We start from the raw sequence: 15,773 nt of genomic DNA, 5'->3' as shown, positions 1-15,773 counted from the left end.
AAGTTGTTGTGTGAAAGCTGGTTTTAAACAAGGAAACTGGAGCTATGGGAGGGGTTGCTGAAATACCCTATAAATAGGCTCGGACTGTGACTGACATCCTACTGCGTCGTTCTGGCACTGAGCGGATGACTGTTGAGGGATAAAGCTGTTTAAAACAGGACCTGAAGGTGATCCTACAGACTGCCACGGGCACTTTGGTCTGCCCAGTTTTGAGATCTTTCCTCAGTTCTCTCTCTAAAATGACGACGGTTACAATCCAGATGGCTTGCTCCTCAATCTCCTCATCCGTGCTGCCAGGAACATCACAACTGTCCCGCTCTGTTTGAGCTGGCGAGATAAACTTGACGCCTCTGTGGTTTTAGCCTCTGATTCCAACAGGAAGGGAAGAATCTTTAAAAATAGATTGAATTTAGCAACTTCCAGGGCCAGATAAGCAATATGTCCAATGCTCCTCTGAAAGTGGATAATGCACAGACAACACACCAAAGGGCTTACGCACAAAACTACTGGCACTCTTGCATACTCAATCTGCTCTCAAGCAGTCAATAATTTCCAGAACCATTCAAGAAAACGCTCTGGCACTTGTGCAAGCTCTCAACATTTAGTAACACCTAAGCCATTATCAGCAAGGTACAGTCACTCCACTCTTGGTAAGCCTGCACTCTCCAGTTGTGTGGAACAGCAGAGCATCAAACACCACTCTCACCCCCTCCACAGGTTAGACAAACTCAACTTTTGCTCTCCAGTGGTTTCTTCTGGGGAGCACAGAGTGGAGTTGTATGTAAAAGCAGCATTTCCCTGCACTGCTGAAACAACTGTACCAGAAAGTAAAACGTTCTAGAAGACCGAAGGAGCTCTAGGTAGTTCCTTATACGGATATACGCTGACCAGACAAAGGAAACTGAGAACAGCTCACGTGAAGTTTGCCTTTACTATATCACCCTCCCTTAAAATTACCCACCAGGGGCTGACCTTGACCATAAGAAACCATTTCCTGCTCTTGGCAGGCAAACCTGGCCAACAGCAATTAGCACAGGTCCCAGAAAAGATGACGACGTTGTACTTGTGTCTTGCAAAGCTGTCCATTTCCATGAAACTTGGTACAAGCCAGGTATTGTCATAAATGTTGTTTTGGAGCAGAGTGCTAAATCTAAAAGCTAGCTATTATCAATTCTCTGTAAAATAAGTAAGTGTATATTCAGCGTCACCTTACGAGGAGGAAGGGGGAGACAGCAAAAACAACATATCGAAATCCACCAACCCCCTATGAGAAATTGTTAGTCAATTCCTGAAAAAAACTCATGAGACTGAAGCTAATCCTTCCTTATAGTCACTGCTCGGATGTTGAGATTAAAACCGCAAACAGAACAATCTTTTAAATCTAAATGAAAGAGATAAAAGGGAAGTCAGTCCCAATCAAGGACTTCGGTTTCAAACACGAAGTTAATGAATACCACCAGCAGCTGCTCATCACTTCACCAGGAGGAAGATAAGGCAGAGGCAGGCAAGTGGGCTAATGTTGTGGAGATTACTTCCCCAGCTGCCACGTGTAGGGGATTTCATGACCTGGCACATATGCCACTGATGTCACAATCCCCTCTGCTCACTGCTGAGCACAGTTTTCCATCTTTACAAAATTTATTTCCTGACCTTTCACAGGCAAAATGTTAAGTAATCACAAAAGCCTATACTGTGAGACCCCTGTGCGGTCCTAGGGCTGACCACAGTATTTTAACCTGCTGTGAATTCTGGAATAGTTTATATGTATGAATGAAAAATATGTTCCTATGGTCAAGCCCTCTGTATTGTTGTTTAGAAGCTAACGTCAGAACCAGACCTACCATTGCTCCTCACCTGGAGTTCCAGGAGGGGCTTTACCGCAGGTCAGTAAGCTCTTACTTTTCCTTCCCTGATAAAATTTTTTGCCAATTGCCTAAGATCAGTACAGGAGGAAAAGAAAAAAAGAAATACAAGGTAAAAAACACCTCTTCTACTTGTCTCTGTGGCAGGCTAAGATGTAAGAGCCACATAGGAGCTGGCTCTAGTAGTACTTCGGGCAGCTCAGCTTGTAAGGCAGTCCCTCTTCTTCAGCATTATCCAGGCACAACACTTAAGAAGAGGAAAAAATTTTCCTGACTACTTCACTGAAAGAGGAGGAACTGATCAGCCAGGCCCTTCATCCCGTGCCTCACTGCCAGCAGAGCACCTTGCTGCGATTTGCTCCGTGGGGCGAGCCCCACGAGGTCAGCCCCATCCTGCTGCCAGCAGGCCCGCTGTGAAAGGGACGGACCGCAAAAAGCTGCCGGATCCGTTCCCACACCAAAGGGAACCTCAACAGGCAGCCTACGAGTGATCCGGTCTTCTTTTGTACCACAGCTCAGCATCACAAAGGGAAGAGGCAAATTAAAGGCCGTGCCACAACCCGCATCCCATGATCATCTTGAAATCGCTGTGCTCGGCCCTCCAGTTAAAGGGGCTGGCTACCAGAACAACACTCCCGTCCCAATCCCGCCCTCGGGATGCAGTCCAAAAAGCCAAGCACGTGCCAGAGAAGAAAGTTTAAAGCCCTGCAAACACCAGAAGGCTTTCATGTAACCCACTGCTGTTGGTCTCCATTAGAAGTGGGAGGGGACACGAGCAGACCTTCCCACGCATTTCCACGAGCACGCCTTCCCACAAATATCTTCAATTCATCAACGTGCACATCTCACAAACGTTACTACACTTCTACATATTGCTGCTAAAAAGCTACATGACTGCTACGTTTGGAAAATGAACAAAAACCAGTCTGCAGAAAGCCACTTTGCTAACACTGGGCTAGCTGCTCAAGCTTCATTTGACTCAGGTACATTCTTGACACATCCCTTAAATACATGATTCATGCCGTCTCTTTCACCAAACCTTGCCTTCTTCACTGCCCAGCACAGATGATGCTCGGTTAAGCAGCAGCACGTCAATCTCCCCTTCTTTTCATGCAGTTTCTGGCCTCACCTATACAGAAAACTGAATGCAGTTATTTTTCTCAAGTTTTTTTTTCTAGGACATCCATCCCTTTTAGTCACTGCACCTCCAAACGTCACCAAAGTTTCATTTTAGGGGATCCCTGGAGAACAGGAGGGTGTTACAATTTACAAGCAGAGGAAGAATAGCCAGTTTCCATTAATTTTCATGGTCTGCTTAGATCAACTGCGGCCTTACTTTATAGGGACTAAGCATGAAACAACCTGTTTTGTTTTCCAGAGCATATGTTTTTCACTTCAACTGCAACGATGGCTGCTCAACACCACTGCAAGCCAGCTGCCGTGTCCTAGAAATCCAGCAGATGGAAAACCACCTCCAATCTGGCTGTAATATTCTACCTAGCCTCAGCCAGGAGCTCTGCAGCTGAGGATGCGACAAACCCAAATTCCCCACGGCAGCATTTTCCCACATACCAGAGAGGCAGCCTCTTCTGTTCATGTCCTCCAACTCCTTCGACAAACACCCTCCGACTTCCTTACCAAGCAAGCAGTTTCACTCGCTGCTCGGTCGCCGTTCTCCCTAAGCGCTGGCTTAATGAGGAGGCGATGCTGTAGAAAAACAGTTCAGAGTTGCCTTATTAAAGGCTATATCATACACCTAAGAGCACGCACCAACCACGAGGGTGACTCAACCTAGTTTTGACTGCTTGCATCTGCAATCCTACCTAACTTCCCTAATTTACTAATGAACCCCGAAGGCCCAGGGGTGCCATTACTGCACTGTGCTGGCCCCAGGCACTCAGCAGCACGTCCGAGTCACAACGTGCCTTTGTAACGCCGGACCGAGAAGCTGAGAGTAAGGGTTGGCACCTGGCAATGAAGCAGCCAGAAAAGGCAACAGATTGCCAAGGACAGCAACACTGGTGGCCCAACGGCTGCTTTACTGATGGCATGTCCTCGGAAAGCCAGGCAGACAGCTCTTGCTGACAACAAGGGATCCTTTCTACTCCCTACATATAGGCCCTTTTAGTTCCCACCCCTCTCCTTCTCTTGGCTCCGCTCTTACTGTTCAAGTCCTTTCCCCGTTCCCAGCGTTGTTTCTCCTCCCTATTTAAACAGCTTTCGAGAAACCTGCAGCAGAAACACTGGAATCACAGGACAGGCACCTTCTCTCAGCTTTGATACTGAAAGGATCTTTGAAGAATAATTCTGTCAGGCTCTCAGAAGCAAGTGTAAATTTGATTCTTCACAAGTGCCTAATTCCACCACAAGCCTGCTTGCGTTCACAGGAACAGCACAAAGTGCTTCCTTGACAGCACGGCAGCACCTTTCCAAACTGAAATTTCTTAGTTCAAAGCCTGGAAATGCAAGAGCATCTGAATGAAATAAACATATTTACAACATATTTTTCCTTGTTCTATGCTAGAACAAAGACATTCCTCCCCTGCTCAAAACAAGGGCAAGTCCAAAAACCCAGGGCCTAAGCAGCAGGGTGTAACAGGCCAGTGCGACAACCCCTGCCAGAGATTCCACCTTGCCTAAACCCTGGATGTTGAAGAAGGTACAGGAGAGCTCTGAAAAGCTGTTGCAAGCCCACCCGTGATTTAATTTTTAAATAATTAAAAGACTCGTAGAGTCCAGCCAAGGGCCGCTAAGGTGATTCAAGAAACTAGGGCATCTCTTAGAAGAGGAGAAACTGAACAGTCCCGGCTCAGCCTCCAGAACTGAAGGCCCAGGGGGACCTTGAAGGGAGAGAGAAGAGCCGGAGCCGGGCTCCCCTCAGCGGTGCCCAGTGCCAGGACAAGAGGCACAGACTGGAGCACAGGAGATTCCCCGACCATCTTGCAGCACTCCTGCACTGTGTGGGTGATGGCGCACTGGCATGGGATGCCCAGAGATGTGGAGTATTCAACCTTGAAGATCTTCAAAAGCTGTCTGGACTTGGTCCTGGGCAGGCAGCTGTAGGTGGCCCTGCTGGTGGACAAGGCACCTCCAGAGGTCCCCTCCAACCTCAGGCATTCTGCAAGTCTGGTACTGATCTGGTAGGGACATCCCTCATTGTCACTGACTACAAGAAAAATGCAGAAAAGAAATCACAGCCTCTGAAGAAGTTTTTAGAGCAAAATCTCAACCATTTTCCTCCTCAAAGAAGCTTAAAAACACAGAAAATTATTAATACAATGTACTCTCTGCTCCCAGCGTCTGTCAAAAATAAAGTAAGAGGAAATATTCATTTGACTTGCTTCCAAGAAAGCAATTAGATGAAACAAATATGTTGAATTAAGTATTTTACTGGCAGGATGACTAAGAGATCAAGAACATTTATTGATCTGCAGTCTTGGACCCAAAAAGCTCAAATCGTATCAACCAACTGAACTTTAAAATTAACTCTATCCTCTGTCAAGGCCTCAGGGCCACTCAACCTCTTTTTACGCACCTTTGTGGGATATTACTAGGCATTAATTAATTAATTAATTAGAGAGAGATTCTGAGTCTCGGGTAAATCTCCCGGTTTATCTGAGAGTTGCATCCGCTGCCAGGTTAGGAAGAGAAAGGACAGATGCAGGATGACATACACACCTTACAATTTCATGGCCTGACTGAAATGACCTCAGCCCAAAAGATCAGCTAGCGTGGGTAAATCCTCTTGGCTCAGTGAAACGTTACCCCTGGAGCCTACAGCATCATGCCCTTAACAGCATGGGCAAAAACCCAACACTTCACAAAGCTCCGCTGGACTTTGTCAGGCCTGCTGTTCCTGAACATCTCCTAGATCTCAACAAGCCAATTGTTCATGGACAAATATCCTGCTTTTCACTCAGCTTTTCCAGGTTATGGTGGTTGTGTAAATATTGAATTTACCATTCTACATTACCTTTTCTCTCTGTTCTACAGAAATTTAAGGAAACAAACAGAAAAGCCACAACGGACATGTACATCACAAGTTAGTAGCCAGATATACCCTATGTTATGATTTCAATGTAACTTGAGCTATTTTATCCTCCAATGAAAGAGGGATAGTCTGACCAGCTGTGCTCCAGAACAGGAACAGAAGCAGGAACAGTTATCTTGGAAAAGGAGCCAGCCTAAGCTCACACCCTTTTGTTTACACACCGGGTAGTACCTTTGGGTTTTCATACCCCAAAGCAGAAGCTTGGATGCAGGCACTGGAACAGGCATTTGATGCACAGTCACCTTCAGTCAGCAGCAGGGCTTTAGAAAAGACACCTTAGAATAGTTTAGATCTCAGGTTAAAGGACAAAATACAGCAAATACACATGACAATCAGAAAACGAAGTCTGGAAAGAGAAGAGTAACAGTTTAAAAATAGATAACTATCTCCGGAGTAGGGTAGGAAAACATGTATCACGTTTTCTAAACATTTAGGTTCTTCAGTGTCTAAAAGTGTCACGGTACCTCCTGCAGTGTGGGAGCCCTCTCTCCCCTGTCCCAGGGTTCTTGGGAGAATTACACTGAGTTACACACACAAGCTTAAACCATGTCTATTTAACTGAAACGTTAAAGAATTATTCCGAAGCTTCCTCTTCTGAACAAGACCACATGCCACAGGCCTCACCAGGGTAAAAGTCAACTGCTGTGGGGCAGGGGAACGAGCACGTGTTGCTGAGCTATATGGAAACATTGCTGCTCAAGGGGAAGGAGGAGACCAGAGCACCCTCACAAACCCACCCAGGGGCTAGGACACTTCTTTTCTTCAGCTCATTCAAGTTCCCCCACGTCTCACCTGACAACTTCTGGACAGCCGGGGCCAGCCCTACACCAGAGGATGCGAGCTGACAGAAGAAATCCTCCAATGTGAACAGCATTCACAAAGCTTTGCCGGCCTGCTGTACATGTGAAATATCCTCCCCACCTCCCCAGGCACCGTGACAACTGACTGCCATGATTAACAGCAGACTGTACTCTTATTAGTCAATAATTTAATGCCACACAAGACATGGCCATATCAGACACCGCAGACATTTAGAGATCTCTGCCATTTGTTCCAATCTCAGTGCAAATGTAGGACATGTGTTTTTAGCTTCATTTTCTATGGAAACAGAACCACACGACCAGACCGCCCGTCTCGCCTTCCCCTTCTCCTCAGACCCAAAGGAGACTCCAGACAGGATAACTGCATCTCGCTGACAGAGCAGTCAAAGCCAGCAGTCTAGACAAACTAAGCGCCTTTTAACAGAGACAGCGGTCTTGTAAGGCTTGCAGATTCATTGCTGCAGGAAGAAAAGCACAGGGTAGCTCACAGAAAAGAGGGCTACTCTGCTTGTAGACTGTTGCACACAACAAACCCAACCCCATGCAAAAGAAGCTTTATGAGTGCCCAAATATTGGACAGACTTCACTTGAACTTGCCTTTCTTCAGGCTACCAGGTCATTAGCTACAAGACACAAACGCACAGGCTTCCTCACGGTGTTTGTAGGAATAAAATGTTAAAATTTAATTCTAAGGTATATGACAGGCCTGAAAGAGCCTGCTTGTATTCCTTTCAATTTGTAGTATTCTCTAGCTGTAAAACAGTCTCTTATTTACACTTGATCTATTGCATGGGTGTCAGATTCTTTACTACATATATTGTCTTTAAGACACTTCTAGTAGGAAAATATTCTCCTTTCTAATTCTGCCTAGGAATTAACAACTGAAATTGAACTGATGACACACTTGTGCTAAACAAATAACCGAAGCAGAAATCAGACTTAAGTGTTTCCATAAATTAGCGTTGACATCAACAGCAGCTTATTTTCAGCTTTACGGCTAAACCGAGTTCAAAGGAAAAAAGAAAATTAAAATATTTCTCATTTCTCCTACTGCTCCCCACACTCAGGAGACCAGTCCCTCCAAGAGCTGAGACTGCTTGTCACCAGAGCTGGGACTTAATGAGCAATTAACTAACCTTAGAGGATTTTCTTCGGCTTCTTCTTGTCCAAACCACCACGAGTTTATCTGGCTGCCTGTTGAAGAAAAGGAAGAAACAGATTCATTTACAACAAAATCAATATGAAAACAGTTTATATTAGAACTAGACAGACATAATGACATCATTAGAGGATACGTTATCTCTTAAAAATAGCTTATCTAAAAGTACTCTTGGAAGCAGTCATTTAGCAGGAAAAATAACGTTGTATTTATAGAAAAAGGCTGTCCTTCATTCAGCACACTAACATCATCCTTCTCCTCTCCTTGCCTGCAGACATCTCCCCACAGGGCAGCGAACAGGATTCAGCCCACGCTTCACTTCTGCAAATCCAGCCTCTTTAAAGACACCTTTGAAACAACCCAGCACCCAAAATAAACATCAGTGCAAACCCCAGCTTGAATTTCTAAGCAGGCGGATTGAAAAGACTCTGCTAAGGAGCAATGCGAACAGGTGGTTGCACTTTTTCATCCCCAGAGGACTACTTTTCCTACTTAAATACCTCAAAAATCAAGAGAATGAAGTACTGCATCGCTCCTCAACATCTCCCTGGATGACTGCAGACAGATAAATCAGAGCTTCCTCAACTCCTGCTCAAAAGGAGAAGCATGCTGAAATACAGCGTTGCTCTCCAAGCAATTGTTTGTGTGGCATTTGTAAGGAACGTAGATGGAAACTCAATACAGAACACTTACAGTATAAATTCTTTTCTCTTGAAATTTCTGAAGATTTATGTCTTGGTTAATACAGCCCTATTAGTTCTACAGTTGTTCTGGGTAATTTTTGACAAGGACTTAAGTTTTTTTTGACCCGTGATCCACTTCCCATCCTGTGACCACATTTCTGGTCCCACTTCCAGACCCACGACCCCTCTTCCGGAGCCTCCCGACGCTCTGTTCCACTTCGTTTCCTGGCTGATGACACAACTTCCATCAGCAAGCCCAACGCTGCCAAGGACTTTGAGCAGAGCTCACATCTCCACTAAAACGTGCCAAAGCTGCTACTCTGCCTGGCCGAAATCGCTACCGTCATTTCTGAGACGCTGCTGGAACAATCCCTGCCTTTCTACAGCCAACAGCAAAGTCTGTTACCTGCTAAAAAAAATCTCGGGGGGGGGGGGGGAGAACGTAAGGTACAGAGAAGAAGAGAAGCTATTACATGCTCAAAGCATTCGTGAGAAGATGCATCCAAATAAAATCTACACGAGTACTCGGAATCGCAGGGAGATCACATCTGCTTCATAGCCAGCTCTTTTCTACTGAAAAGCCAACTGGTTTACCAGGCTGAGAGCTCAGCTGAGGCACTGCTGAGGTGCTGGCGACCACATCGCATACTTTCCCACTGAGCTGTTCATCATTTCTGCAGGCTGCAATAAAACTAAGAGATCACCTACGATTCACATTCGAATCCCCCCAGAACTGAAGTTATCCTGAAGAACAGTCACAGGTAAAGGACAGTTGTTGTGCAGGACATTAGGACAGCGGCTTTTGTTTGCTGTTCTGTATTTGCACCTTACTCCGTTAACATTTCTCTTTCTTTCCAGCTTGGGAGAAAAGGAAAGAAATAACCTGCTCCATTTTAAATTCTGTCAGCTCACTTTTAGGGCTTGTTTAGGAACCTGACCTGTTTGTTGGCTCTGCTTGGGGCTTCCCTTATAAAGCCCCACTTGGTAAACGAGGACAACCTGTTACACTTGGGCAGATTCTCACTCAGGTGGTGCATCAGGTGCATCGGGTTCCCCCCGTCAGCTCTGGGGGAGCTGTGCCTGGGCCACCAGAAAACAAAATGTCCCCAAGTGACCTCCTTGAAGCAAGGCAACCCAAACCTCCAGCCTGTGACAAACATTTTTTCCTGGACTTGTTTCACTTCACACTTCAAAGCTGACTTATTCCCATTTAAGAAATCTGCTAGAGGAAGCAAATTGAGTTCAACTTTGACTCACTCGATCCTGAGCTTTCCTCTGAGCACAGACTAACGCCAAAAGCAAGAGGTGGCAGGGAAAACAAGAAGTTCCATTTCTGCAGTGCCAGTGGCTGCTGCGATGATGACTCCCTCTCCAAGCATGAGACCGTGTCCCAGGCGTCCCACAACAACAACCTGGGCAGGAAGAGACAGGACAGCGCTGGCCAGGGCCCAGAGGAAGGGCACTTTGGTCCAAAAAACCAAAGGTGAAGGCCTGGTGAAAGCAGAGGCGCTGCCATCCCCTCCAGGCACCGTTTTCATCTCGCCCTGTGCGCATTGGCATCGCAAGTGATTTTTCTGCTGACGGCCCCGGATCCCCTCCCGTGCTGGACATGCTGCAGAAGTGAAGGGCGCAGGCAGCTCCTGGCATGCTAACAGCAGGAGGACAGGAAGGCAGCCCCGATGGAGAGGCCCAGGAGCTGCTACACACGTGTGCCAACAGGGCGGCCAGCAGAGGAAGCACAGGAGCGAAGCGAGGAAGGAGGAGGAACAGCAGTGCTGGAAGGAGGTGATACAAAGCAGGAATGCTGCACACCTGCACCACAGCCACTTGTCCATCATGGGGTGCTCTACAAGAGACACGTGACTATGCCAGGGGCCTTTACAAAATGAAGAGAGAGGAGTGGCTATACGTAGATGCAACACTTATTCTGAAAAATTTATGTAGCAAAGCAATTGTCAAACGTAGACAAGCCCCGGTGCAGGAATCCTTCAGAATCTGGACATAAAACAACCAGCCGTGGGCAGCAGAACGTGGGCAGTCCTCTCCTGTGACACTTGCACACGCGTCCCAGGCTGGTAACCAACCTTACATGGAATTTTAATTCTTTCATTTCTTTTTAAACCACAGCATTGCTCTGCTTTACACAGCCTGCCGGGGACAGCTGGTGCTTCAGCGCAGCTCCCGAGTGGGAGCGGTGTCACATACACACAGTTGCCACCGAGACTGGATTTACTTCCCAATTTTGAAGAATCCCCTCTGCCAGGAATACAAAAAAAAAAAAAAAGAAACCACTAACATGAAAAAAACAACTAGAGACTCAGCTCAGATGGAGAACAAGCCTTGCTGATAGGAGAGCACCAGCAGCACCCGCTCGTTCCCCGAGGCTCTCTCTGCAGTGTATTTATTTTGTTAAGTACTGAGCACACAGTGCTCCTTCAGCTGCGAGTATTGGAGAAATCCACAGCCAGAGGTACTTTGCCAAAATAAAAAGAGAAAGGTAAGCACAATATGGAGAGCGAAAATTTGGCCAAATGGAATGGGGAGAGGAGGGAAGAGAAGATCCCAAGGGATGAGCTTCCCTGCTCAGTACACCACATGCTGCACTGAAACAAAACACCAGCAATTCCTCCAAGGTGTTTTCTTCAAGAGAGTCACAAGTCCAACCATTTAAAAATACCTTCACTGAACGGTTTTACAAGAGAGACCGTGAACAACCATCTCTTCTGCAACCTGCTCGCTGTTCTTCCATGCCAATACACTTCTAACGGGAAAAGGCCCAGCTCACATTTTAATCAGCAAATTTGGTTGAAGGTTCCCAGTGATGTTGCAATGCTAGGAAGTGCCCAAGCCGTATAATTCAGTCTGCTCATTTAAAACATTTAAGTAGTATTTCGTTCTTCAGACTTCTCCCCTCCTGCACATCGCAGACCTGGGCTGCTCATTAACCAACGGCACAAGCAAATCGAGTCCCCTCTGCAGGGTTAGGCTGACGATCACATTTAGCTGGGTATTTTTTCCAATAAGCGTGCTTTGTAAACTCAGAAACTGTTCCAAATACAGAATGCGCTGTGTTGCAAGCTGAACAAACACCAACGGTCAGCTATAAAGAATCAAATTAATTTCCTGTGCTGCACAAGAACATTTCTCATCCCTCCAAGCCAGCAGCTTTCAGATAGCCACCTAATCGGCTCCAGCAGGGTCGGGGTGTTTGAGGTAAGGAAAAACACACTGCTCACCCTATGACGACGGGATTGGGGCAGGGGCAAGAAGGGAGGTTTAGTCAAACCGCTGCATCTCCACGTTAAATAATTCCTTCAACACGTACAATTCAACCAACCTTTCAGGGGGATCTGGCCTCGCTGGGGGCAGCCCCTGGGAGGCAGAGCTGGGGGCAGAAGGAAGGTGCCTTTAGAAGAGCATCAGCCCCTGCTGAAGGCACAGAGCGAAACATCCAGCTTGGACTCAAAACGCGATGCTCATAAAGCCTGCCATAACCTTGTGTCTGCTGTCTACTCACTTGTGTGTGGTTCAGAAGAGGAAACCAACTCCTGAGAAAAAGGAAGTTTATGGTAACGCTTATTATATTATTTACAAGCGATAAGTGAAAGTTACTCAGCAAAACAATGGGGAAGATATGGATTTCAGAGCCTGTGGTTCAGCAAAAAGCTTTGTCATCGCCCCACAAAGTTGATAATAGGAGAATAAAAACACAGATTAACAAAACATCTATCATTTAAAAGCATGCCTGCTTTTCCTGTCAGACAGAAGCCATGATTCTGGTACTTTCGATTCTCCCATTAAAACAACTGAGTTAGGGAAAAGAAAGAAGAAATACTGGAACCAGACCTCCCCATATCCACAATTATTTAATAAAGCAGTAAAAACACTCCACAGACTGGAAAGAACTACATCATCTGCTCATCACCTTACATGCCACAAAATTTACTGATTGAAAGCGAGGTTGTGCAAGAGGCAAGGTCTTCTGGGGTTTAGTTTGATGATTCCAGGAAATATTTGGCATGATATTTTGATTACAGAACTCTCCAAATATCATCTGGGAGAGAAGGACATAAAAGGTATCGGTCTCCTGCTAGATCTTGTTTTGTAAATCTCTTAGCAGAAACAGATAACGTGAGCCAGAAAAGATACACCCTGCTCCACCAAACCCACCGGCTGAAAGCAGAAAACTACACAAGACTTTACATTTAGCATCTGTTGCTGGAAAGGACCACAAATGGCCCGAACTTGAATTATGGCCACCGAAGCCAATGGCAAGAAAAATTACTAACAGCCCCTTGGTTAAAAAGCAGCAGACACATCCAAGGATTTTTTTTGTAACGAGGGATCGTTACGTTTAATAACACCCAACCATCCTTATGTGCCTGTAATGCAGGAGGTACCTTTTGGGGATGTACACAGACAGACACGCAGCCTGCGTATTTGTTTTGGCATCTAATCACCTGTGTTGAGCTTCGCTTTTTTGGGGGGAGCAAGTTTTTTTCTCACTGTGTTTGATTAGAACTGCATTAATTACTACAGACTGCTAGATTACTCTTGTGAAGCAAGCATAAAGGAATATAATTAACAAGAGAAGCAGCAGCGTTAGCACAATAGCATGCAGATGCACCTATTGAAGGATAAAAATAATTACTTGAGGACTGAAGTCAAAGTACTACTGATAAGATTATTATTATTTTTTTTTTTTTAACCTTTCATCCCCTCTGCATTGTGCACACCAGCATGACGTGGGAGGTGTTCATTAGGAAGCAAGCCTCCCTCCCCAGCAGCACAGAGCTTTCTACCTGACTGCTGGAATGCCATTGGGGCTCTTCAATGGCCTCTTAAAAATACACACCGTCGGTTCCACACCACCAGTAATTCGGGATGAACGTTACTTTTTCCTCATTTTACAAATAATTACTTCGAAAAGCTGTCTTCGCAGCGCCGTCTGCTGCACTGGGACTTGGGCTGCGTGTTACCATTAGCCAAGGAACTAACCAAGCAACAGCCTCCTGCGAGCCTCTTGCTGAGCTTCTTCCTTCAGCATTTCCTCTCGGTGGCAATCAATGAAATTCCACAGCTGCCTACAATGCCGGCAAGTCCAGGTGAGTCACCATCGGCGCTTTAAAGAGACCTCGAGATGCCGGTAAGGATGATGTCACATGTTGCTGCGTTTGCCAAATTAGCCCTCTTGCTGAGCAAAGGCAGGGCGCTGACTGCACGCCAGGAACAGTGAGAAGAAAACGCCGCGCAGGTAAAGCCCACCTAAGGTACTTTCAAGATGCAGTACGTTGCAAAGCAAAGCTCTGCCTTTCACGACTGAGTTTGGGGTTTTCTCTGGCACTCCCCCTTACCTTCCACCACAGCTGCTGTCAGTCAGTATTCAAACCACTCCACATCACTCAACCTGACCGAACGAGATGCCAAGCTGAACCAGGATGGGTGACGTGGTCACCTGGCCTCGTGTTCGCTTGTGCACCCTCTGGGTGTTACCACGTCAGGCTGTACCTGCACCTGAACAGCCACCTCCCAGCCTCGTTTATCTCTGATTATGCACCAAGCCCCTAGAAGAAAGCAAAGCTTGCTCTTCCCTCGCTGCCACCATCCGACAGCCTTCGGGAGGCTGAGAAATTTCAAAAAAGCAATCATGAGAATGGGCACAGCAACAGGACAGCGTGACCGAGATCCCTCCGCCTCTGCATCTTCACTTCTTGCCCTTAACACAGCAAATTTCCTCTTCCACTTCTTCCTACAAGAGGTCTCTACATATTTTTTCAAAACACTGATTTTTCGCACGAAATGAAACTTTTTTTTAAAAAATATATATGCAGTTACATAAACTGACCTCTACAAAATGTCTCAAAATTATGCTTTGCTTTCCTTAAGTCGCTCTAGGTTGGGTTTGCTTGGTTTGAAAACCTAAAAGGGACAAAGTGAGACACTATGATTATTTCACGAGTGCTGTCAGACCTACTGAGTCTGCACAGCATCTGTTTGTGAGGCTAGGCATGGAATGTGTAGTATGTGCCGCTGATGGCTTGGTTTTCTTAAACCAAATACAAATGAAGTTTGCAGAATGAGCTGGATTAAACAAAGCCTTAGTTCATCCATTATTCAGAACAAGAGACAAGGACAGATTCAGCTTCATTTTTCAAGGAGTTATTGCAGCGAAGAATCTTGAGCAAAACAAACTCAATAGGATTTGGTAGCAAAACCTGTTCTTAAAGCTTTTTTCAAAGGATTTTCATACTGCAGAACACAAAACTGACCCTACCCTTCAGAAATTATTTCCTTCACTGTGCTGTCTGCAGTAGCAGGACACCTTGACCAGCCCCTGCATTTTGTCACATCCATCTGCCCTTCACGTAGAAGCACTCTTCGTGTGATCCAATCCAGCCTCACTCGTCCCAAGGCAGAGCTAAGGGTACTGCACCAGCAAGACCAAGTGGATCTCCTCCCTCACTCTCCTATAATCTCAGACACTTCCATTAGGCAGACATTTCGGCCAGCACTGCTTAGTCTGCACATTCACACCATGCATCCTACCACACTACAGCCTGGGAATGCTTCCCACTGCTCTGCAACAAACCAAAACAGAAAACAAGAGCTGTTTAAGCCCACCTGTAAAACCAGCCTCCCCAGGCAAGCCAAGCCAGAGCACTTAAGCACCACAATGCCCAGGCCAAGCTGTCGGAGCAGCCAGCTGTGGCTCAGGCTATCAGGGCCGCTCAGGCACACCTTCAGTCCTCAAAACAGAGCACGGTGCTTTACAGAGGAAAGGTCACAGGAGGCTACCAGGAATCAGATCTTTCTCAAGTCCCTGATTTTCCTCCTTATGTTCTTTTTCAGAATATGCAGTCCCCTCCGTTGTAACAACGGATCAGCAGTTTTTAAAAAGCTTTCAGTTTTCAGTGGGTGCATTGCCCCGACGAGCAGCATGTGGGGCGAGCAGCGGTGGCGGTCCTCCCACTCCTGACCTCCTGTGAACTCCCTGCTCTGCTCCTCTTCCTGCAGAGCTGGGGCCGGCAGCTGCCAAGTGAATAAACACACGCTCGTTACAAGTCAAACTCATTTTCACCTCGTCCCTAACAGTGGGCTTGAAAGCTGGTTTAACAGGGTGAAGTGCTAGATCATCTATCTGCTACGAAACTCCAGCGCCACGTGCAGACCTTGGCGCAGCCTCGCCACCCCACACTT

At 46.4% G+C, this 15,773-nt stretch overlaps 1 protein-coding gene across 17 annotated transcripts in view; it reads right to left on the bottom strand.

The window, feature by feature from the left end:
* The window catches only part of EHBP1 (EH domain binding protein 1), a 214,381-nt gene that overhangs the window by 177,525 nt on the left and 21,083 nt on the right, over positions 1–15,773 (bottom strand). For all 17 annotated transcript variants that reach the window (XM_083832192.1, XM_083832202.1, XM_083832203.1 and 14 more), the window contains exon 3: positions 7,871–7,928. In XM_083832192.1, the coding sequence (XP_083688318.1) occupies positions 7,871–7,928 (58 nt within the window). The remainder of the gene's footprint in view (positions 1–7,870; positions 7,929–15,773) is intronic.

Source organism: Anser anser, assembly GCF_964211835.1.
Source record: "Anser anser genome assembly, chromosome: 3".
Classification (NCBI taxonomy): domain Eukaryota; kingdom Metazoa; phylum Chordata; class Aves; order Anseriformes; family Anatidae; genus Anser; species Anser anser.
This window is presented reverse-complemented; position numbering and strand designations above follow the sequence as displayed.